Genomic DNA, 22,158 nt, shown 5'->3' with positions numbered 1-22,158 from the left:
TACCTCTTTAGGCAGTGTACACCATAGGCAGTGTACCTATTTAGGCAGTGTACACCATAGGCAGTGTACCTATTTAGACAGTGTACACCATAGGCAGTGTACCTATTTAGGCAGTGTACACCATAGGCAGTGTACCTATTTAGACAGTGTACACCATAGGCAGTGTACCTATTTAGGCAGTGTACACCATAGGCAGTGTACCTATTTAGACAGTGTACACCATAGGCAGTGTACACCATAGGCAGTGTACCTCTTTAGGCACTGTACACCATAGGCAGTGTACCTCTTTAGGCACTGTACACCATAGGCAGTGTACCTCTTTAGGCAGTGTACACCATAGGCAGTGTACCTCTATAGGCAGTGTACCTCTTTAGCCATTGTGTATTAAAAATTAGATCGTAATTGGTATCGAAGAGCTAGAGAATCACGTGACTAAATGTTCTTTGTTTACGATTGGTGAATGAGGTCCTTTGTTGTTTTTTTCTCTTTTCGGTTTTTTTTTTTAAAATAAAAATAAAATGGGGACATCTACCAACTAATAAGGTCTGGAGTGTGGTCTGCGGAAGAGGAGAAAGTTACGATGCCCACCAGGTTACCTAGTAGGCAGACTTGGCAAATATTAGTATATGAAGTGTGCAACTTAAAATTCAGTGTTGTGATTTAAATGACCGTTAATAAAAGCGCGAGTCATTCCTGATGCAGTTAATTGTTTACACACACGCAAAGTTCCAGACAAAGCAAAAATAACGATATCTAACACAGCGGTATTCCATAACTTTTCTGGAAAAGGACTTTTGATATGTACATTTATACGGATTGGTATACAGATTCAGGAGTCTACTCTGCTTAAAGTATTTTTCAGTGAACGAAAACATAAGAGAGCATTTAAGAGTGGTTCGCAGGGTGATCACTCTTCCCTCCAGGTAAAAGGAATTCTCAATTACGAAATTATGTAAAACTTTAATGCCATACGTGCGATCAGGATTGTTGAAAACAGAGTAGGTTAGAAGATTTTTTTTTATTTGTTGTGGAACTATTTAAATTTGTGTACTACGATGCTTTGCAATGTACATAATTGGGAAACTTATCTCCCCTTAAAATTAAGGACTGCGTAACACCATTATGGTGTGCAGCGTCATATATTTTATTTATTTATTTATTTATTGTTTGCTGAAGATGGAGGGGTAGGACGAATTACCCTGTACATATTTGGGAAACTTATCTCCCCTTAAAATAAAGGACTGTGTAACACCATTATGGTGTGCGGCGTCATATATTTTATTTATATATTTATTTATTTTTTGCTGAAGATGGAGGGGTAGGGTGCTGTCAAAGCCGGTACCTGACCCTTTAATTTTTTATTCAAATATTGCAATTCCTCCACAAGATACGCCCCTCCAAAAAAAAAAGTAGGTGGTTACTTAAAAGTTCACTGTGATACACCGACTGGACTATTTACTTCAATTTAAACCTGATTCTGTAGCCGCTGTAACAGTTGTTATTTGTTTAGTGCTTTTCCAACTTTATAGAAAAATTGTTTAAAAAGTTGTTAAAGCTTTAAATAGCTTCTTGTTATTATGTTCTTCATGTCTGTCCCCCAGGAATGTCCGTACTAATTCATGAGGTTTTAATAAAATGCAATTTTTTTTTTGTTTCCGTGGAAAGGAATTTTATTGTTAGGAATGTCACCAAGTTCAGCCTTTGCAGCACAGGCCAATTAAAAAAATCAAAACTTTCCTCCTTTACGCACACACACACACACACATATACACACACACATACACACACACAGACACATATACACACACATTTAAAACAGTCAACATTAATTTTTCCCTACTCCCCCCCCCCCTTCCCAATCCTACCCTGTGACTGCACTGAACCAAGGGGCCACCAAAAAGCTGGTTCCACAGTTTGCTCACACTCTGTGTTTGTTTTTTTTTTTTTAATTTTATTTAAGTTTTTGTTTTCATAACGGAAACAAAACAGAAAAAAAAACAAACAAAAAAAAAACCCAAACGAAAAAAAAAAATTTGTCTGATAGCGGCATTGTTTATCAACAAACCGAATTCTGACACCAGCATGAGGCCATGGAGTGCCCACACTGCAAGATAACAATGGCCCGTAAACTTTGGTACCATTTCAACAGTCACTTTACACCGCGCGCTCTCCAATTTGAAGGAGAAAAAAAAAAAGACAACTATTATGCATAATGTGTGGTGGAACATTAAAAGTAGACCAAAAAACCACGGCCTAAAAAGACCAAAACGAAAGATGAGGCATTCAGTTCTAAGGAATAATTGATTGGTGTCAGAAGTGGGAGCATCTCCTGCAATCACTTGTGTTAGTCCTTTTGAGTTTAGTCGCAACGTTTCCTGACGTTTGGATTATAACTCAGTCGGACGTAAGTTTTACATTCTCTCTTTTTTTCATTCTAGACACCTCATTAAGCCGCCGCATTACGTATGCCACAAGGAGTTGTTTTTTTCCTTAAAGAGAAAATTGAGATACATCTTAGCAGGGCCTGCCCTAACATTTGCGGGGCCCTAGACGAAATGGACTGCGCGGGGCCCAGACAGGGTAGGGAAAAAGATAATACATGAAAATTAAGATCTTGTATTTGAAAATAAATTCGTCTTTGCATTACATTTTATTAAAACATTGCCGTTTTCTTTTTATCGCTCGTAGTATTGGGGTTTTCTATATTAAATAACACCCAAAAAAACTACAATTTTGTCTTTTTAAAGATTTTTATGAGTTTTCAAGAGATTTTAATAATTTCAGGAAATTTTCTGGACTTTTCGTATATTTTGCAATTTCAGGAGATTTTCAAGATCTCCAGGAAAATAATCAAAGGCCGTGGGAATCCTTATTTTAAGTAATAATGGTTTAATTTAATAATTTACACCTAGAATTAGCGCGGGGCCTATGACAGTGCGGGGCCCACCGCGGCCGCATAGGTTGCAGTGGCCTAAAGCCGGCCCTGCATCTTAATTAAGTTAAAGAGAGAAGTGATTTATAAGATAAGAGAGAGAGAGAGAGAGAGAGAATTCACGGATGTTCCACCAATAAGTGTTATTCTAATGCCTGTCAAGTTGCCACGTTGGCCTATAAATCTAGTTTGTTCTGTTAACTAGTTATTATTTCCATTCGACTTAGTTCTAATGAATTTTTCCTGTGCTTATGAAGGAAGCTCTTTTTAATTATTAACTTATATTTGGATTAATGTAGTTTGGTTTGTTTTTTTTTTAGGAGTCGGTCCACTCATTTGAAATAAGAAATGTGTTTTGGTAATCTTACTAATTTTAGTCAAAATTAATTGTTTATCATTTTATGCTTGGATTGAAATTATTATAGTTGGCCTTCTTTTTTTTTTTTACTAAAAATATTGAAAAAACCTGGTTAACTTTGAATATTAGTTATTGTAGTTACGCTAATTCCTTGATACTTCTCAAATTAAGTCATTAATTAATGCCCAATACTAATAAACTCTTCCCGAAGCATAAACCTCGAGTCCCTAAGTCAGCAACCCACACTTCCCTAAGTCAGCACCCCAAACTTCGCTAAGTCAGCACCCCAAACTTAACTTTGACTTTAATATCTGTAGATAATTCAACTTGAACTACTATATGAAGAGTTGCTTGATGAGGAAGCTGCTATATTTGAGATTTAATCTAAGTTTCGCATTTTTATCGCGGGAAAAAATTCTTGCGCGAGGCCCCCCCCCCCAACCTATTGGAGGCTGCCTAGTCTGCCTATGCCTAAGACCGGCCCTGGCCTAGCCCCCTTGGCAGATAGACATGCGTTTTAAACTTCTTGACCACACAAGTCAAATCTTGATGATGAATGAGCTCCATTAACTCTTTCTCTCCGTAATTATTTACCACATTCTGGTGGAATCAACGCTGGTATCGTCTGTTAGGAGAGAAAGAGTTAAATAATAGCAACATATTTAGATGTAACGTTCCCTTTCAGAACATCAGTCTATTGTGCAGATGATGTTAAGGTCATCAACGAGCATGGCGTCATGTGGCCAGCACAACGACCATACGTGTTTACTTTCCCCAACTAAAGTCAGGTACTCATTAGAGCTGGTTGGACTCAGCGGTGCACTAAAGATCCCGTAATTCAAAATCCCAGTCTTCACCGAGATTTGAACCTCAGGACTCCAGTTTTGGAAGCCAAGCGCTTAACCACTCAGCCAACCCGCACTCATGTTTAGATGTAGCCTTTATTATATCGTCGTTAATATTCCGGTGTAGTAGCTTACAAGCATGATGACACAAGTATTGTGGCTGGATCGCTATGTTTTACCAATGCATTTATTTATAAACATATGTTTCTCTTCACTGTAACTAAACGGGAGGCAATTAGTACTTTTAAAACTGTCTCCATTGATTTAACCAGCTTGAATCAATGGTACTTAACTCCCCTTTTGAGTGTATACGCAAAAATAGACATATGGTAATGTTGAAAACTTGAAGATGTCTACCCTGAGTTTTTATAGTTCAGTGATCATTACCTTGAATTCCATAGGAGGGTGAAAGTAGAAAGATAGTGTGTGTGTGTGTGTGTCACTTTGTGCATCTAGTTCTAGAAATAAGTGCGCAATAAAAAGTAGGGCCTTAGATGAAGTGGTTTCCGATCTAAATCAACCTCGTTTTGTGACCAGTGCAGGAAAATTTAAAAAAAAGAAGAAAAAAAAAAGACTTGCAGTGTTTGTTCATCTCTGCCTCGTTCTGACATCATGACCTTTACCTTCAAGTGTACATCTCATTGAGATAAGTGTTTGTCTTTGAAAGCCACGTCTGCTGGAGTGGTGGAAGATTTCGAGAGGTTTCAGAATTTGTTTAATGTCACTCTCTTCATATACACGTGGTATTTATATCCATTCGAATTCCAATGTATTCTTTATATATGTCTACATGAAATGCCCATTAACTCTTTCTCTCCTAACTGTCGATACCCAACGTTGATTTGATCCCATTAAATTTAATTACTTTTTGGTTTTATTGACTTTAATTTGTGTTATATAAAAAGAGCACTCTTTCTGCTACAATTCCATACCAAATATAACATTTTCTGATAACAAACACAAAAGTTACTGAAGTTTAACCATAACAGGGTAGTGAAACACGAATGAGCAAAATGAGTAATTCTATCGGAACGTGGAAAATAATTACGGAGAGAAAGAGTTAAAGTAAAAAAGAAACGGATGACCATCATGACATCCTTGTTAAACATCGGCCATAGTGGCCATTCAGACAGATAAGCTTAACGTATTCCGCGCCACAGACCGCAATGTCTGAAAGGGAAACTTTACTTACAATATTCGCTTTTCGTGTTTGATCTACTTGCCAATGAAACCCAATCATCACGGGTCATGATGCTAGTAAAGATTCAGCATCATAGCGACTTATAAGTTTTCTTTTAGAGTGCAACTTGAGACCGAAAATTGCTTACTGCATCAATCTTTAATTTCGTTCTGCAACTTTAAAAAAGTTACACAAAATGTATTATATAATGAAATAAACGAAATCTTTCAATTCGGGATACAAAGCACAATAATCAGAATTCATATAATGGATTTGCCTTCATTTATTGACTGCATAGGACAAGGAAGGGTGCTGACATAAGAGACAATTGCTCGTCTATATAAAGTCGAATCCGGTTTAATTGATCCCCCGGTTAATTGGATCGAATCATTAAGTACCAAAACCATATGCTATTTTATACGGTTAATCGGAATAGCCAATTATAAAAACCAAAACGATTCTATCTCAGTGTCGATCGATTGACCGGGCCCCACTGTATCGATGATAAAAAAAAATGCTTGTTTGTAAAATGATTTACATGTTTCGGATGTTCCTTCAGAGTTGAAGATAATCACTTCCTAGTCCAAACCTCCCGCAGGACGACGGGGGATGTGAGCAGGCAGGGCTTGAACCCTGGACCATCAATAAAATCTGAACGACAGTCCATCGCGCAAACCGCACGGCCAGGCAGCCATCCATAATGCGGAGCTATGTATCATGAAAGAGAAGCAAGCATAAGTACTATTAAAAAGTCTTGCCAATGTTAGATCAAAAGCCATGCACCATGTCTTGCCAATGTTAGATCAAAAGCCATGCACCATGTCTTGCCAATGTTAGATCAAAAGCCATGCACCATGTCTTGCCAATGTTAGATCAAAAGCCATGCACCATGTCTTGCCAATGTTAGATCAAAAGCCATGCACTATGTCTTGCCAATGTTAGATCAAAAGCCATGCACCATGTCTTGCCAATGTTGGATCAAAAGCCATGCACCATGTCTTGCCTATGTTTAGATCAAAAGTCATGCACAATGTCTTGCCTATGTTTAGATCTACTACGATTGCTATACAGTGAGCGCAGGGTCACACCAGATACCTAGACACAAATATATCCTAACCTAGGAGTGCCCGAGTGGGCTAGAGCGGCGGTCACGAATCAGGCTTAAATATAGATCCCTCTTATCTAGAGTTGACACAGCCGACGTGTTTATAGATACTTTTAAGTGAATATTGCGCCCCTGTGTTTCCAAAACTTTAGTTTTAAGTGACGCAAGCATGACTGATTGACATCTAGGGCGAGACAAACTATCCTCACAAGTATGTCTAGCTTAAGTAATTGTCAATAATATTTGTTAAGGCCAAGCAGTAAGGTAAATAATAATTGCCAAAAATCAAAGAGAAGATAATTAACTGAATTAGACTTCTTAGGACCAAGATAAGTTCTGTCCCTTTACTTTAGCAACTAATCTTTGTTAAATAAACCCAAGAAATGTAATTACTTTGTCTACTCAGTCTTCCTTCAACTTGTAAGGATAAAATTCCGATATGATAGAAATATTTTACTGAACTATGTAAACTAGAATCTGTTTTTTATTAACAATAATAGTTTCGTTTATTTAATTCTGCAAACTTTTAAGTAATCACAGAATCTATGTCTCCGACGAAAAATGTAGACCTTTTAATAGCATGTCCAAAAACTTTCAAATGTTATTAATTTCTACTTCAGTTCTGTCTTAGCATCTCAGTAACAGGATATTTCCATAAAAATAGGCTTTTCAAAAATTATACTTGTACATTTTTATCATTATCTCCCCTTGCTATTTAAACCTCATGATCACCCTTGAAGCTTATATAATTAATATTAGAGCTGCATATACATTTTTTTTTTAGTTGTTTAAATGAGCAGATATGGCAGCAAACATCGAATTATTTATCATTAGTAATAGCATTTATTAAAATATCTTCAAAATTTTCATTTGCTTCGTATGACGATTATCTAGCCCAGCCAAAGAAACGAAGCTGCATCAGTCAAGAGAAAGAAAAAGAAAGCTGCCCTGTCCACTATCCCTAGGACAGATGCATTCACATGCACGAACTGTGGCAAACTCTGCCGCTCCAGAATTGGCTTGATCAGCCACTCCAGATACTACCCCGTCTCAAGACGTAACCTAAGCCATTGATTCACCTAGGCGTGATTCACCTTCGCATCCATTGTCTTCCGAGACATAAGGAGCCATATATCTAGCCTAGTGTTTCCCACGGAACACTTTGCACTTTCTCAGTATTTATCGGAACACTTTGCACTTTCTCAGTATTTATCGGAACACTTTGCACTTTCTCAGTATTTATCGGAACACTTTGCACTTTCTCAGTATTTATCGGAACACTTTGCACTTTCTCAGTATTTATCGGAACACTTTGCACTTTCTCAGTATTTATCGGAACACTTTGCACTTTCTCAGTATTTATCGGAACACTTTGCACTTTCTCAGTATTTATCGGAACACTTTTGTTTATTTTTTAGAGAGATTAGCTCACGTGGTGGCCTACTAGTTCATTTATTCCAAGCTCTTTTTAATGTCATGAGCTTAATGCTTGCATAATGAAAGTATTGAAAATAATAAATAGGCCATCATTCTATAATTACACCCTCATAATAGCTCTTGGAAGACCTATTCAGGCCTCGTGGAACAACAGGGTTCTAATGCTGACAAAGACGTGGTCCACAAGGGGAGCGAAATCTGTTCAAATTATCTTTTTGCCGTCTGCACCTACTTTGGCAAGGGTATTATTCTCTGGGTCTGGCACCTGAGGATTACAAAATTTAAAAAAAAAAGTTATATATTGTTTCATTTGTTGGAGGCCAATATTGCAACAGGCGTGGTTACTACTTGAAATAGTCAATTTAATCAATATTTAGCGTGAAAATACAAACAAATAAAACTGCGCATCTATTGAAACATACTTTTGTTAAATATCTTCGAGAGGTGAAAAGATACTATTAGTTACACACGAAATGTCTGTCCGTCCGTCCGTCCTTCCTATTTAGATCTCGTAAACTAGAAAAGATATTGAAAATCCGACATCATAATATTTGAGTGCATTTCAAGTTCTGATGCAACGGCTACTTTCTTCTTTTCTAAAAGCGAAAAATCTATTTTTTAAATCACTTATGCAAGCAGTTTTTTCATTAAAAAATACACCACTTTTACAACTATTCAGTATCATAGTATTGAACACTGGAGGCTCTTTAGTAGGGCAATATTACCACCCATATGTGTAACACATTTATGCTAACGGTTTTTGATTTTTTGTCAAAAAATATTTTTTTTTACATTTGTATTGCTAAATTTAGTAAGTTCTGTCATACTTACTACTACATTTACACAAAAATAAATGTTTACTTTTTTTTTCAAAGAGCAAAAATCTATTTAGTATGCATATAAATTGGACATAATTTAAAACAACAATTAATAAGTAATTTTTCTTATTATCGCGTGAACTGCAAGGTTACATCACACATCAGAACAAAGGGATTTTTTTATATTTTTTTTTTACAAAAAGTTTTTTTTTTATTTTTGAGGAATTAGATCAATTGGATATTAATTATAAGACATCACTTATGCCAGGTTCACATTTAACTTCACATTCCCTTTCACCTATCCTTTGGTTTGCTGGACCGCTGGGGCACCACACAAGATCTGTCAACCTTCTTTCTCCATTCTTCTCTGTCATTTGTCTTTGATCGAATTTATATTCTGATTTTCTTTCTGAAAATATTGATACCCGCCTTTTTACCTGCGTGGGTGGACCACTTCGGGGGGCCGATTTTGAGTTTGTGTTTCTACACAAACTGTCTTTGTAACCTTGTTTTAATTTTTAAACATACTGTTTAATTTCAGAACATTAAAGACCTCGTGTTTCTCACATCGTCCAATCAAAACGTGTTTCAACCGTCACGTGTTTGTTCTACGTAATCTGCCTAGCTTCCGTGTGTTTACATCACGTGATAAGACTACTAGTAAGACATTTCAGATTAATTTTGATGTAGATATAAAGGCGGTACATACAGCAGGTCGAGTGAAAGGTAGACTAACAACATCTGGTCTGGAGATCAATACTCTGACTCATTTCGATCAGGAGATAAGAAAGAAGATGTCGCCTTAATACGAGTGTCCGCTCTCGCTTTTTTTTTCAATATATACAAAATATATCAATTTTCTGATATTCAATTTAACTGTTTGTTACCCTATATAAGGCTTGTCTTCGAGTCCAAAGATTAGTTAGAAATGCAGTATTTCCCGTGGCTACGCAGCCCCATCTGTGACCTACATAATTTGCCACATCCGGGGCTTGTTACCCTCTGTTGACGACAGCACACATACTTCTCTACTTTTTCCATAATTAGTCTAAATTATTTAAGTCAATAAGTCTAAAGTAATTAAACTTATTATTTACAGCCATCTGTCTAAAACAGAATGTGTTTATTAATTAAGTTCATTGGCGAGTGACGAGGGTATCTGAAGCCAGCACAACCGCCTTTAAGTTTCTCACGAATCGTCAAAACTACCATTTAGTAACTCTATGTCAGGGGTTCTCAACCTGTGGGTCGCGACCCTTTTGGGGGGTCGATTGACCATTTGCCAGGGGGTCGCCGAAGACCATCGAAAATATGGATTGTTATTGTCTACCTTACAATCCTGTATTTGTGTATGGGGGGGGGGGTCGCGGTAGAGTGGGGGATTGTAAAAAGGGGTCGCCGAGCTTAAAAGGTTGAGAACCGCTGCTCTAGTTGCTAATGTTACTAAACAAAACATATTTAGTCAAGGCGCAACATCCAAGAGTATGATTTTCCCCATCTTCAGAGATTTTAGGCAAACAACGGCTTTGTCTACATCTGGTATGGCAAGAAATGCAGGTCAAAACTGGGTCTGCAAAGTCAGTTACCACACGCATTATTATTTTCTCGGAATGCTGTCCCCTTATTGTATCTCGGAGCGGTCCCATCATATTTTATTGTATATATATTATATATATATATATATATATATTATATATATATATATATATATATATATATATATATATATATATATATGCGATATATACAAGTTTCTCATATGACAGACAGTGTGAAGTGTCTCGCGTTCTGGTCTGGCTTGTCTCTTTTGACAGAAGTGTCCCATACTGTATTCTGGTCGTCTCATGTTATAGTCTAGCTTGTTTTGTGTCATTATGTCAGCGTGTCTTTACGATAACTAACTGTGTCTCAATTGTCTACTTTATTCTAATTGCTTTAGCTTTCAAAAAAAAAAAAAAGAAAAAAAAAGTTTATGTCTGTCTTCACCATTAAATCCCGAGAATACTAAAAAAAAACTTAACTAATTCCTATAAGCATTCACTAAAGAAAACAATCCCAGATCTAGTATCCTCGTGTTCCAAGGCAGATGCATAGTCAATGGCTGCCTTGGTCGTGCGGTTTGCGCGCTGGACTGTCGTTTGGATTTATCGACGGTCGAGGGTTCAAACCCTGCCCGCTCCCATCCCCCGTCGTCCTGCGGGAGGTTTGGACTAGGAAGTAAACTATCTTCAACTCTGAAGGAACATCCGAAACATGTAAAACATTTTACAACAAAACATAAACAATGTAATTAAATTATGTGATTCAATTAACAGATCTGACAAGAGGAGCTCTTCAACTTTAAACTTCATATTTGTGTCTCACCACTAAGACTTATGATTCAAACTGATGAGTTTACAATGCATCACAAACACTTGGATTAAATCTATGATCATTTGATTCCACAACTTAGTTATTATATATTATATGACCCATACAATTGGGCTGCATCGTGACTGTTTTTGCCTTCAGTTTAATTAGAATGTGCAAGATTCATGGCTTCGTAGTCTTGATTCTAATCTCTTTTTAATGTCATGAGCTTAATGCTTGCGTTATGAAAGTATTGAAAATAATAAATGGGGGAATCATTCTATAATTATACACTCATAATGCTGCACATGTCAGTTAGAGGCTCATGTCATCCAGTTTCAATAATTATATTTAATAAACGGATAGATAATGTTCGTCCATCATGACGCGATGATGACCACTTCTGTCATCAATCAGCCTAAGGACTTAGCACTGCAGTTTTGTGCCTCCTCGCGTGGCTGCTGGCACCTACGTAAGCAGGGCCGGAATTGCATTAGTCAAGCTATAGTTTAGGGCAGGACTATTTAGCACTGACAAAAGGACCCCTATCTCAAATAGCTAAGGATCTTTTCAAGTCACTGTATATGAGTCCGGAATGAACAGCTGCAAACTGGACAGGTTATTCTAGATGGAGCTGGTGTCGGTTGCCTGCTCTTCCTTCTCACAGAGCGGCGCCTCGAGGCTCTATCACGTCAGCCACCCCGTCCTTCTCTTCCACATTATCTCATAAAATACAGACGTCACTTCGAAAAAAGAAGATGATTACGTCATACGCGTATCCCTAGGTCAATCTAGTCATGCATGTTAATCAATGACTTAAACTCTGCCAAGTCACTGGTATTCCTGGCAGACTCAGAAAACCTACCCATGCTCTTGTAGCACTGGGGAAGAAGGAACACTTGTACAAATTAGTCCTAGCGTATGCAACGAAGAATGTGCCTTTATACATAACATTCAGAAATCCAGTTCCTTAAAGTAAATATATCAACAAGGGCCGGATTTAAGTATGTGAAGGCCTCGTGTCAATATTTTTGTTTAGTCCGCTAGAAGATTTGGAAAGCTTTAATAAAGATTCACTTATGAATGAAAATACTTATATCTAAACACATGCTATATTTTTTTTAAAAATATAGCTTAATTAAAGTTTAATATCACTTTCCTTTTAAAGAAAGAAATATTTATTATGCATATTTTAGTTTAAAAAGTGGACATTTTTTTGACTTTTTGAAGGGTAAGGCTCTTGTCGTAAATCCGAGCTGTATTTACTTATTCCTATCATGCTACAAGCGTACACTTTTCGTAATCACGAAATTTTTGCTAGCCATAAAAAAGTGAACAAACTACACTTTTCTAATCTGTCGAAATGTGGAGATATGTTTAATCTCTTTTGTGGATGCCTTTTTGATTTTTACTTATGTTTTAAATGTGCAATTTTTTTTTTAACTTTTCTCAGCAAATATCCACCTAAGAAAGATTAGGCTATTGGCGGATGTACAGTCTCGCAAATCGTCGTAAATCTGGTCTAAGATGTATTGCATATGTTTTACTTTCTCTATTTTATATTACTTAAAAGAAAATTCCCCCCACATCTTCACTTATTCCTTAGTCTGTTGAACCGTTGGGGCACCACACGTGATCGGTCACATGATCTGTCGACCGTCTGCTGTTGCGAGGTTAGAATAACTTAAACAAATAATTTTAGGATAACCCTTTTTTTTGTTTTCTTGCTAAATCCAGATCGATACATATTAGGTGCAGCTGGCGAGGCTGGTGGATAGAGACTCACGTGACAGGAAGTGATTGTTTTTCGCTTGTAGCTCTAATCATCAGCCAGGTTTCACCGTAGGTTAGCAGTTAGCTATCGACTTTCCATTGATTGGCCATCTCTATTCCTGGGCCACTCAAACAAGTCAATTAATTTTGCTCAAAACTTCCGGCAGACAATAAAGTTTACATTTTGCTACCTTCAGTTTGAGGAGAGTCATCGAACAAAAAAAAATATGAAAGTGTTTTCAGTTTACTATGCTGATCACGTGACCTGGCATCACGTGCTTGCCTTCACCCACCAAGTCATTGGTGTGCAACCTTTTCATCCAGAGGGTCACGTATATGTCCTACTAGTTTGTCACGGACTGCATCAACGTGAAAAGTCCTTTGAGTCCTCTGCGGCTTGGTTGTACAGTTTCGGTTGTCTAAAGAATACCATAGCGTCATGGGGCGAATGTGTGTGAGGTGCTTGTGGTATGTGTGTGGGATGTGTGTGAGGTGCTTGTGGTATGTGTGTGGGATGTGTGTGAATGTGTGTGGGATGTGTGTGAATGCGTGTGGGATGTGTGTGGGATGTGTGTAAATGCGTGTGGGATGTGTGTGGATGCTTGTGGGATGTGTGTGGGATGTGTGTGAATGTGTGTGGGATGTGTGTGAATGCGTGTGGGATGTGTGTGAATGCGTGTGGGATGTGTGTGGGATGTGTGTGGATGCTTGTGGGATGTGTGTGAATGCGTGTGAGATGTGTGTGGGATATGTGTGGATGCTTGTGGGATGTGTGTGAATGCGTGTGGGATATGTGTGGATGCTTGTGGGATGTGTGTGAATGCGTGTGGGATGTGTGTGGGATGTGTGTGAATGCGTGTGAGATGTGTGTGAATGCGTGTGAGATGTGTGTGAATGCGTGTGGGATGTGTGTGGGATGTGTGTGAGATGTGTGTGAGATGTGTGTGGGATGTGTGTGAATGCGTGTGGGATGTGTGTGGGATGTGTGTGAATGCGTGTGGGATGTGTGTGGGATGTGTGTGAATGCGTGTGGGATTATGTGGGATGAGTGTAGGATGTGTATGATATGCGTTTGAGATGCGTGTGGGATGTGTGTGAGATGCCTGCCATTGATCTCTCGGCTACCTAACCATGAGGGGACTCCAAACGTGGCTCGAAAAAAATTTTATTTGAGATTTAGCTCCGAGCTGAGCTGTGTTTGTTGAGCTCCGAATCCCCTCTTCCCTGACATGTCCTTATACAGGACAAAAGCGCACTAAGCACACAGGTAAAGGCACATTTCTTATTCCATTTGCTAGGACAAATTCGTACAAGTACTCCTTCTCCCCTAGTCCCATTAAAGCATGAATCGAGTAGCCTGAATCATCCTGGAAAACCAACAACCTAACAGAGATAAAGTCTCTAATTAACTTACATGACTAGATTAACGTTTGGCTGTGCGTAGCCTTTTTATGCAAATTCGATAATAAGGAAAAAAATATGCAAAGTAGTGGTTCAGCAATGCAGAGGCCTAGGATCAAACCCTGACCTAAGTTGGATCAAACCCTGACCTAAGTTGGATCAAACCCTGACCTAAGTTGGATCAAACCCTGACCTAAGTTGGATCAAACCCTGACCTAAGTTGGATCAAACCCTTACCTAAGTTGGATCAAACCCTGACCTAAGTTGGATCAAACCCTGACCTAAGTTGGATCAAACCCTGACCTAAGCTACACTAGATGTAGTTAATTGTAAATAAGGACATGAATGTATATCCAGGGCCGGTCTTAGACCACTGCAACCTATGCGGTCGCAGTTTGGCCCCTCGCTTTCATAGGCCCCGCGCTAATTCTATTCTATATATTTAAATTGCAAAATATATACGAAAAAATTCCTGGAAATGTTCTGCATTTATTAATATCTCCTGAAAAAAATTGTCATTTGTGGGTGTCATTTATTACGGAAAACGCCAATCGTACGTGCGATAAAAAAAAAGGCATTGTTAGCTTTCATGTGATAAAATGTAATAATCAGACAAGTTTGTATCGAAAGTTCCAATACCTTTATTTACTTTTATAGTTATTGGCGTATAAATATGCCATAGGCTGCAAGGTTCGTAAAGTAAAGTTAAATTGATCGCAAGTTTGTACCTAGTAAAGAATGAATAAAATGCAAAGTCGAATTTATTTTCTAATACAAAATCTTAATTTTCACTTATTATCCTTATTACCACCCAGACTAGGCCCCGCGCAATCCGTTTCGCATAGAGCCCCGCAATTGTTAGGACCGGCCCTGTGTATATCTAATCGTACAGAGTCCTGTACAGTACATTTTCTGAATTGTGTTGTGCCATGTTATCAAGTCGATACAGACTTCGATAAACCCACATTCAGTTGTGTGTAAAGGTTTAACAGTAGGTCTCCTAAAGCAGGGGTTCTCAACCTGGGGGGGGGGGGGTCTCGACCCCTTTGGGGGTCGATTGACCATTTGCCAGGGGTCGCCTAAGACCATCGAAAATATGGATTGTTATTGTCTACCCTACAATTCTGGGGGGGGGGGGTCGCGGCAGAGTGGGGGATTGTAAAAAGGGGTCGCCGAGCAAAAAAGGTTGAGAACCGCTGTCCTAAAGCATCACATAAACACATACGGATATACCTTGTCTTGAATAATCAATATTACCTCCCTTAGAAATTCCATCAACAGTGCACAAACAATGTACTGGGACGATTTGACGTAAAGGGGACATAGCTTTTATCCCGATGCGGATCACCTCCCCTTGCTATTGTCCAGGAAGACGGAACTTAATTATATTTACATTCTAAACTCTAAACTAATCTTTGCCGTTTTGACGCAAGGGGCCGTTACATAAATAGCGTGTTCCGCACCCGCACGGTTAGCCTGGTATAGAAAAGGAAAATGGCGGGGGTCTTAGTGTACGCGGTCTCTTGCCGCGAGTCTGACCCACCCGTCAGACAGAACAGTGTACACTGTTCTCATTCAGGCCAGTGAGAGGAAGCTCTTGTTCACTTTTGCTGGCCTAGAGTTCCAAGAGCCGAAGGCTCAACTCTACCAGACAGTTTAGGAAGAATAAGAAGAAGAAGACGGGAGTCCTGTTGACACTTTTCCTTTCTTTACAGTGCAAGAATAAAACTATTTACTTTCGCATTGACATTTTTTAGAAAACTTAGAGGAAATTGGTCTCGACTAAGTTTTGAAACTATTTAAAATGAAACGATGTTTTTTTTTATGTATTTATTATTTAAATTTTCCTCTTCAAATTTTCACTATCATATTTCATTTTGTTTCGATTTGAGATGCAAAAACAAATAGAGTACATAGATTGGGTGATTGTCTTTTACATTTAAATAAGAAAAATATTAATAATACTTAAAAAAAAAAAAAAAAGATTACACTTTCTTGTGCAACTTATTGTTTTTCTCTTAAAAGTTAAAAACTAATGAATGTTAGATTTTTTTTTTAATAACAATGTGAACAACTCTGTTGCTAGCCTGACTGCTGACTCATTCTATTGTCTCTTTTTGGTCAATATTCTCATCAATTCTCCACTCTAGATTTAATCTAACAATCGAGACTCAAAGCAAGAATGCCGCCTTATATCTTTATGTGTTTGGTTTCATAAAGCTGTCGTATGTTGTGTTCTTTAAACAGAGTGAATCTTGCTTTAGAAAACAAATACATGTATCCTGGCTTAGTATCGGGACATTGACATTAACTCGACACGTAAGCAAATTTTTTGTTTCAACTTCGTTGTAGTTGAGAGAGATTTTCTACATTTTGTGCAGACATTTCGGCGGGCCGGATGGAGCAACGTCAATCCGGCCCGCGGGCCGTAATTTTTTTTTTTTTTTTTTGGGAGGGGGGGCATCACTGGTGTACGCCAATGAAACAAATGTGCAAAGTTTCAACTTAGTCCGAGAATGAGTGTGGGAGAAATAACGTGTTGGATTTTTTGACCAGACAGACAGACATAGTGAGTTCTTATAAGCTTTGTACAAATAGAAAAAGCAACTTTGATTAACTCGGCTTTATAGCGTCTGTTTAAATTAATCCTATTCCATTCTCTATTGACGTCTATTTTTATAAGTCTTTTTCTTTTTTTTTTTTCAGTCTTTTTAGTCCAATGAGTTGAGTTCACGTTAAGTCTTATGTACATCTGCCGCTGTGGATTATGTTTGTTATTTTTCAAAGCATAAATCATTTGTTCCCGCTTTGAATTTCTCTCGTTCTGGGTTGATTTCTTCCAAATTCTGGGTTGATTTCTTCCTAATTCTGGGTTGATTTCTTCCACATTCTGGGTCGATTTCTTCCACATTTTGGGTTGATTTCTTCCACATTCTGGGTTGATTTCTTCCTAATTCTGGGTTGATTTCTTCCTAATTCTGGGTTGATTTCTTCCTAATTCTGGGTTGATTTCTTCCACATTCTGGGTTGATTTCTTCCACAATCTGGGTTGATTTCTTCCACATTCTGGGTTGATTTCTTCCACATTCTGGGTTGATTTCTCCCACATTCTGGGTTGATTTTTTTCCTTTTTTTTTAGCTCATTGATTGGCCAATAAGTTAGTTCAGTGGTTCCCAAAATTTTTCCTTAACGAACACTTATCACATTCTGAGTATTTAGCGGAACACTTTGCACATTCTGAGTATTTAGCGGAACACTTTGCACATTCTGAGTATTTAGCGGAACACTTTGCACATTCTGAGTATTTAGCGGAACACTTATCACATTCTGAGTATTTAGCGGAACACTTTGCACATTCTGAGTATTTAGCGGAACACTTATCACATTCTGAGTATTTAGCGGAACACTTTGCACATTCTGAGTATTTAGCGGAACACTTTGCACATTCTGAGTATTTAGCGGAACACTTTGCACATTCTGAGTATTTAGCGGAACACTTATCACATTCTGAGTATTTAGCGGAACACTTTGCACATTCTGAGTATTTAGCGGAACACTTTGCACATTCTGAGTATTTAGCGGAACACTTTGCACATTCTGAGTATTTAGGGGAACACTTCGCACATTCTGAGTATTTAGCAGAACACTTCGCACATTCTGAGTATTTAGCAGAACACTTTGCACATTCTGAGTATTTAGCGGAACACTTTGCACATTCTGAGTATTTAGCGGAACACTTTGCTTATCTTTTAGAGAGATTAATTCGCACGGTGGCCTACTAGTTATTTATTCCAGCGGTTCATGGAAGACATATTCAGGCCTTGCGGAGCGCTAGTGTTTCGCGGAACACAGTTTGGGGATTACTGAGCTAGTTAATTGAATGAAGTTTCTGAGCCATAAAAACAAAACTCACCTTGAAAATCTATTTCAGCTATGGCAGAATATTTTACTTGGCAGATTCTCGCTATTCAAAAAAAAAAAAACTTAAACAAATAGTGGAGTCGATTTGAAAAAACAAAATCGTCCCTTTAGCAAGAGGAACGAAACAAGGGAAATAACTCTACTGCATCAGTAACCTGTCAAATCTTGACTGTCTTGGCCGAAGCGAGGCTTAACAGACCGACTAGATTTTTTAATTTACCGAAGCTATTTCTGTGCTTCGTTAAGGCTCCATTATCCTTACCTGGCAGTCGACATCGGCGCTGGCCTTGTATTTTCCTTGTGTGACGTTAGTTCTCTTGTTATTTCCTACTTGAGACGCACATTTGCTATACTCCGGCTCAACTATCCTTCTTTTGAATCCCTTTCCATCTTAATGAGCGGATCGTCTCCCTTATTCAAAACTGGATGCTGTGTTTATTTCACGATTATCTCCCTCTATTTTTAAATTCTCATTTTTTTTTGGTTGGCGTTTGTTTCGTCAAGGCCGAGACGAAAATAAGGTGAATAAAAAGGCGCTGGAGGTCAGCTTCGAGTCGTTCATTCGAGTCTTTTGGATATTGGTGTAAGTTGTTCAGATGTGAGTGAATTTGTTGAATATGTTCTTGCTACGCTTTCATTGGATAATTGCAATTTTCATATATGGTGGCGAATCCGTAAATAGAAGCTTTTCTTTGGTGTATCCGTGTAGAGAATAAGGAAATATTGATAAGCGAAGGATTTGAATAAGCTGGATAATTAGTGTGAACTTTTGAGCTTTATGGAATCAAATTGCTTGTAGCATAAAGTCAGCGTAATCATTGGCAACTGGGATCTTTCACAGTAGTGTCTTTCACAATAGTGTCTTTCACAATAGTGTCTTTCACAATAGTGTCTTTCACAATAGTGTCTTTCACAATAGTGTCTTTCACAATAGTGTCTTTCACAATAGTGTCTTTCTCAATAGTGTCATTCACAATAGTGTCTTTCACAGTAGTGTCTTTCACAGTAGTGTCTTTCACAATAATGTCTTTCACAATAGTGTCATTCACAGTGTTTATTTGGTATATTTCTTCCAACATCTGTCTCATTCTTTATCTTTTCACTTTCTGACGTTTTCCTTTTAACTTCCATTATATCTACGCCATATTGCTTCACATCGCTTTATCTTTTTTTTCTCGCTCTCTCTCTCTCTCTGTTTCTCTCTCTTCTTTCTCTCTTTTTCTCTGCCTCTCTCTCATTTTCTCTTTCTCTCTCGCATTCTCTCTTTCTTTCATTCTTCTTCTCTCTCTCTCGTTCTCTCTCTCCCTCTCCCTTTCTATCTCCTCTCTCTTTCTCTCTGTTTCTCTCCCTCTCCCTTTCTATCTCCTCTCTCTTTCTCTCTGTTTCTCTCTTTCGCACTCTCTATCTCCTCTCTTTCTCACGCTCTCTCTCTCTCTCTCTCTTTCTTTCTCTTACTGTATTTTATTGCATTGTGAGCGCAAATTGAATCTTCAAAATCAAAGTGTTAACAAGGGGCAGATTACTGTGATTACCGTGTAACGTCAGCATCCCCCTCCCCCCCTCTCCCCCCCCCCCCCCCCCATTGATAGACTTTTACCCAACCAAGAAAAATCTAATTACGTTTGTAGTCTAAAAATTGTGTATTCTAAAAATTGTGTATTCTACAAATTGTGTATTCTACAAATTGTGTTTTTTCTTCGTCCAGAGCGCAAACACTAACACCAGCAATGCCGTACGCTTCAGACGACAGTATGAGCAGCTCAAGCGCCAGTTCCCTGGAGTTGAGCCACAGCCATGACGACACCCTCAGCAGCACCGACAGCTTCTGCAACAGCGAGGATGGTGACTGCCACCACGTGCAGCTCCGGAACCACCATCACCAGCACCACTACCGACAGCATAGCATCTGCAGCAGCGTCCACAGCCACAGGGATACTATCGGATATAAAGAAAGTGTGGAGGCTGTTGAGCTTAGCAGTATACAAATGGAGGTGAGTCTTTTGTTTCGTATCTATGTCTGATCAAGTTTTTTAATGTAGGGATGTCTTTTGTTTCGTATCTAGATCTAGGTCTGATCACGTTTTTAAATATAGGAATATTATTATAGTTTTACATAGCGCTACTTTCATGCTTATAGCATGCTCAGATGCTTTTGGTCCAATCTCATTGGAGGGGGGGGGTATCTAGGAGTTGGTTTTCCGTGCTGCCTTTAGGCGTGTCGAACCTCGAGCCCCCTTCTAGGTAGCCAAGCCAAGTTCAAGCGCACTTAGCCTCTCGACCACACTTCCCAATAACTTCGTTTGGGATCTAGTTCTGATCAACTTTTTAAATGTAGGAATGTTTTTGTTTCGTATCTAGTTCTGATCAAGTTTTTTAATGAAAAGATATCTTCGTTTTGTATCTATGTCTAATCAAGTTTTTTAATGTAGGAATGTCTTTTTTTTCGGATCTAAGTTAACTGTCTTCTGCTCTGTATTCACATACGATTGTCCTCCCTTGGATAGCTGATGGAATTAAGACAAAAATGATTACAATATTTATTGTGACAATCATTATGAGTATTATTCTATAAAGATGTGTGAATGTATAAGTGTGGGGGAGGCCAGGAGTTGTCTAACTTTGGCCGATTGTTCAAAAACAGAAATGTACTCGTGTTTCCTTTTTTTTTTCCTAATAAAACTCCGACTGAGTGGGATGGATTCGACCCGCAGACCGTGATAAGTAAACACTTTGTTTCATTCTGGACGCCTACGTTTAATGGTGACAATGTTTGAAGAGATGGTTGGTAGTTAATGCGGGACATGACTAAATGTGATGAGAGATCAGAGGTGTATACGGCGTGGGGGCTGGGAGGGAAGCATCATAATTGTACTTGATGAGTTCTATTGTTCATTGATCCACTCTCTTTCTCTTTTCTTCTCTCTTTCTCTTTCTCTCTCTCTCTCTTTCCTATATTTCTCTCTCTCTCTCTCTCTCTTGCTCTCTTTCTTTCCTTGTCTCTATCTTCTCTCTTTCTCTCTCTCTCTCTCTTGCTCTCTCTCTCCCTCCTTCTTTCAATCTCTATTTCTCTCTCAAACCCCCACCTCTCTCTCTCTCTGTTTGTGTGAACGTCTCAACCACTAGAGGGTCATCAATGGCTGGAACATTTTTGTATCTCTGATCACCATGGAAACCCAAACCGAATGATATTTTTTTATAACTTTAAACCTATTTCGCACTCGACATATAAAAAAGGGATCCCACTAGGCTGATAAACTTTGCAGTTAGATGAATTCCTTTTAAATATTTACTTTCCTGGAGGAACAGATTTTGACTTGTGTGAGTTCCTGAAATTTTTCCAGAAATATATAAGTCCAAACCCCCCTCAACACATACGAGATAATGTGAAAATATCCGATATCATAATTCAATTTTTGTGAACAAAACTAAATAGAACATTTACAAGAAATGGAAGAGCTTTTGAAAATTTGAATATTCTCCAGCCCTAAAAAAAGTTAAAAACAAATATAGCTTTTCCATCTTGTCTGAAAACTTCCACTAGTGTTTCGGGTTTGATTGAAGATATATGTCCCCTCTCTAGCTTGAAATTTTTATAATGACTATAAAAACAGTTCTTACTTTCTCTGACTATTTAAGAAACACAGTCCGTGGATTTGGCTGGGTAGGGGTTAACTCTGACGCAATGTGGCATTATCTCTGACGGTCTCTTGTTTTCAACACTTGAAAATGTGAATCTGTAATGAAACTTTAGCAAGTGTCAAGAATGTTGAATAGTTACTTATGTAACAAGACGTGTGTTCGTTTGTGTGTTACGTATCGTGTAAATTATAATTTGAGAATAATATAATAGACATTGTGTGTGTGTGTGTGTGTGTGTGTGTGTGAGTGAAGGCAGACAGTAGGATGGAGGGGCGGATTATATGCAGCAAAGGGAGTTCAATACACATCAGACCAAGGGGGAAAAAACTCTTTGAGTGAAGGGAAGTAACCCAGGAGTGACACAGGAGATGTTTAATCTCCCTTGATTGACATTCATGT

The 22,158-nt window shown here is 38.3% G+C and overlaps 1 protein-coding gene across 2 annotated transcripts in view; it reads left to right on the top strand.

Moving 5' to 3' along the window:
- Positions 1 to 22,158, top strand: part of LOC106054506 (ras-GEF domain-containing family member 1B-like) — a 116,040-nt gene that overhangs the window by 5,397 nt on the left and 88,485 nt on the right. The window contains exons 1-2 of one of the 2 annotated variants that reach the window (XM_056018725.1): positions 2,219 to 2,404; positions 19,826 to 20,111. In XM_056018725.1, the coding sequence (XP_055874700.1) occupies positions 19,848 to 20,111 (264 nt within the window). In that variant the 5' untranslated portion in view covers positions 2,219 to 2,404; positions 19,826 to 19,847. Of the gene's footprint in view, positions 1 to 2,218; positions 2,405 to 19,825; positions 20,112 to 22,158 lie in introns of those variants that run through there. The other variant, XM_056018724.1, reaches the window with a different exon arrangement.

Source organism: Biomphalaria glabrata, chromosome 2, assembly GCF_947242115.1.
Source record: "Biomphalaria glabrata chromosome 2, xgBioGlab47.1, whole genome shotgun sequence".
Classification (NCBI taxonomy): domain Eukaryota; kingdom Metazoa; phylum Mollusca; class Gastropoda; family Planorbidae; genus Biomphalaria; species Biomphalaria glabrata.
The sequence above is the reverse complement of the archived record's forward strand: the minus strand, read 5'-3'. Positions and strand labels throughout refer to the sequence as shown.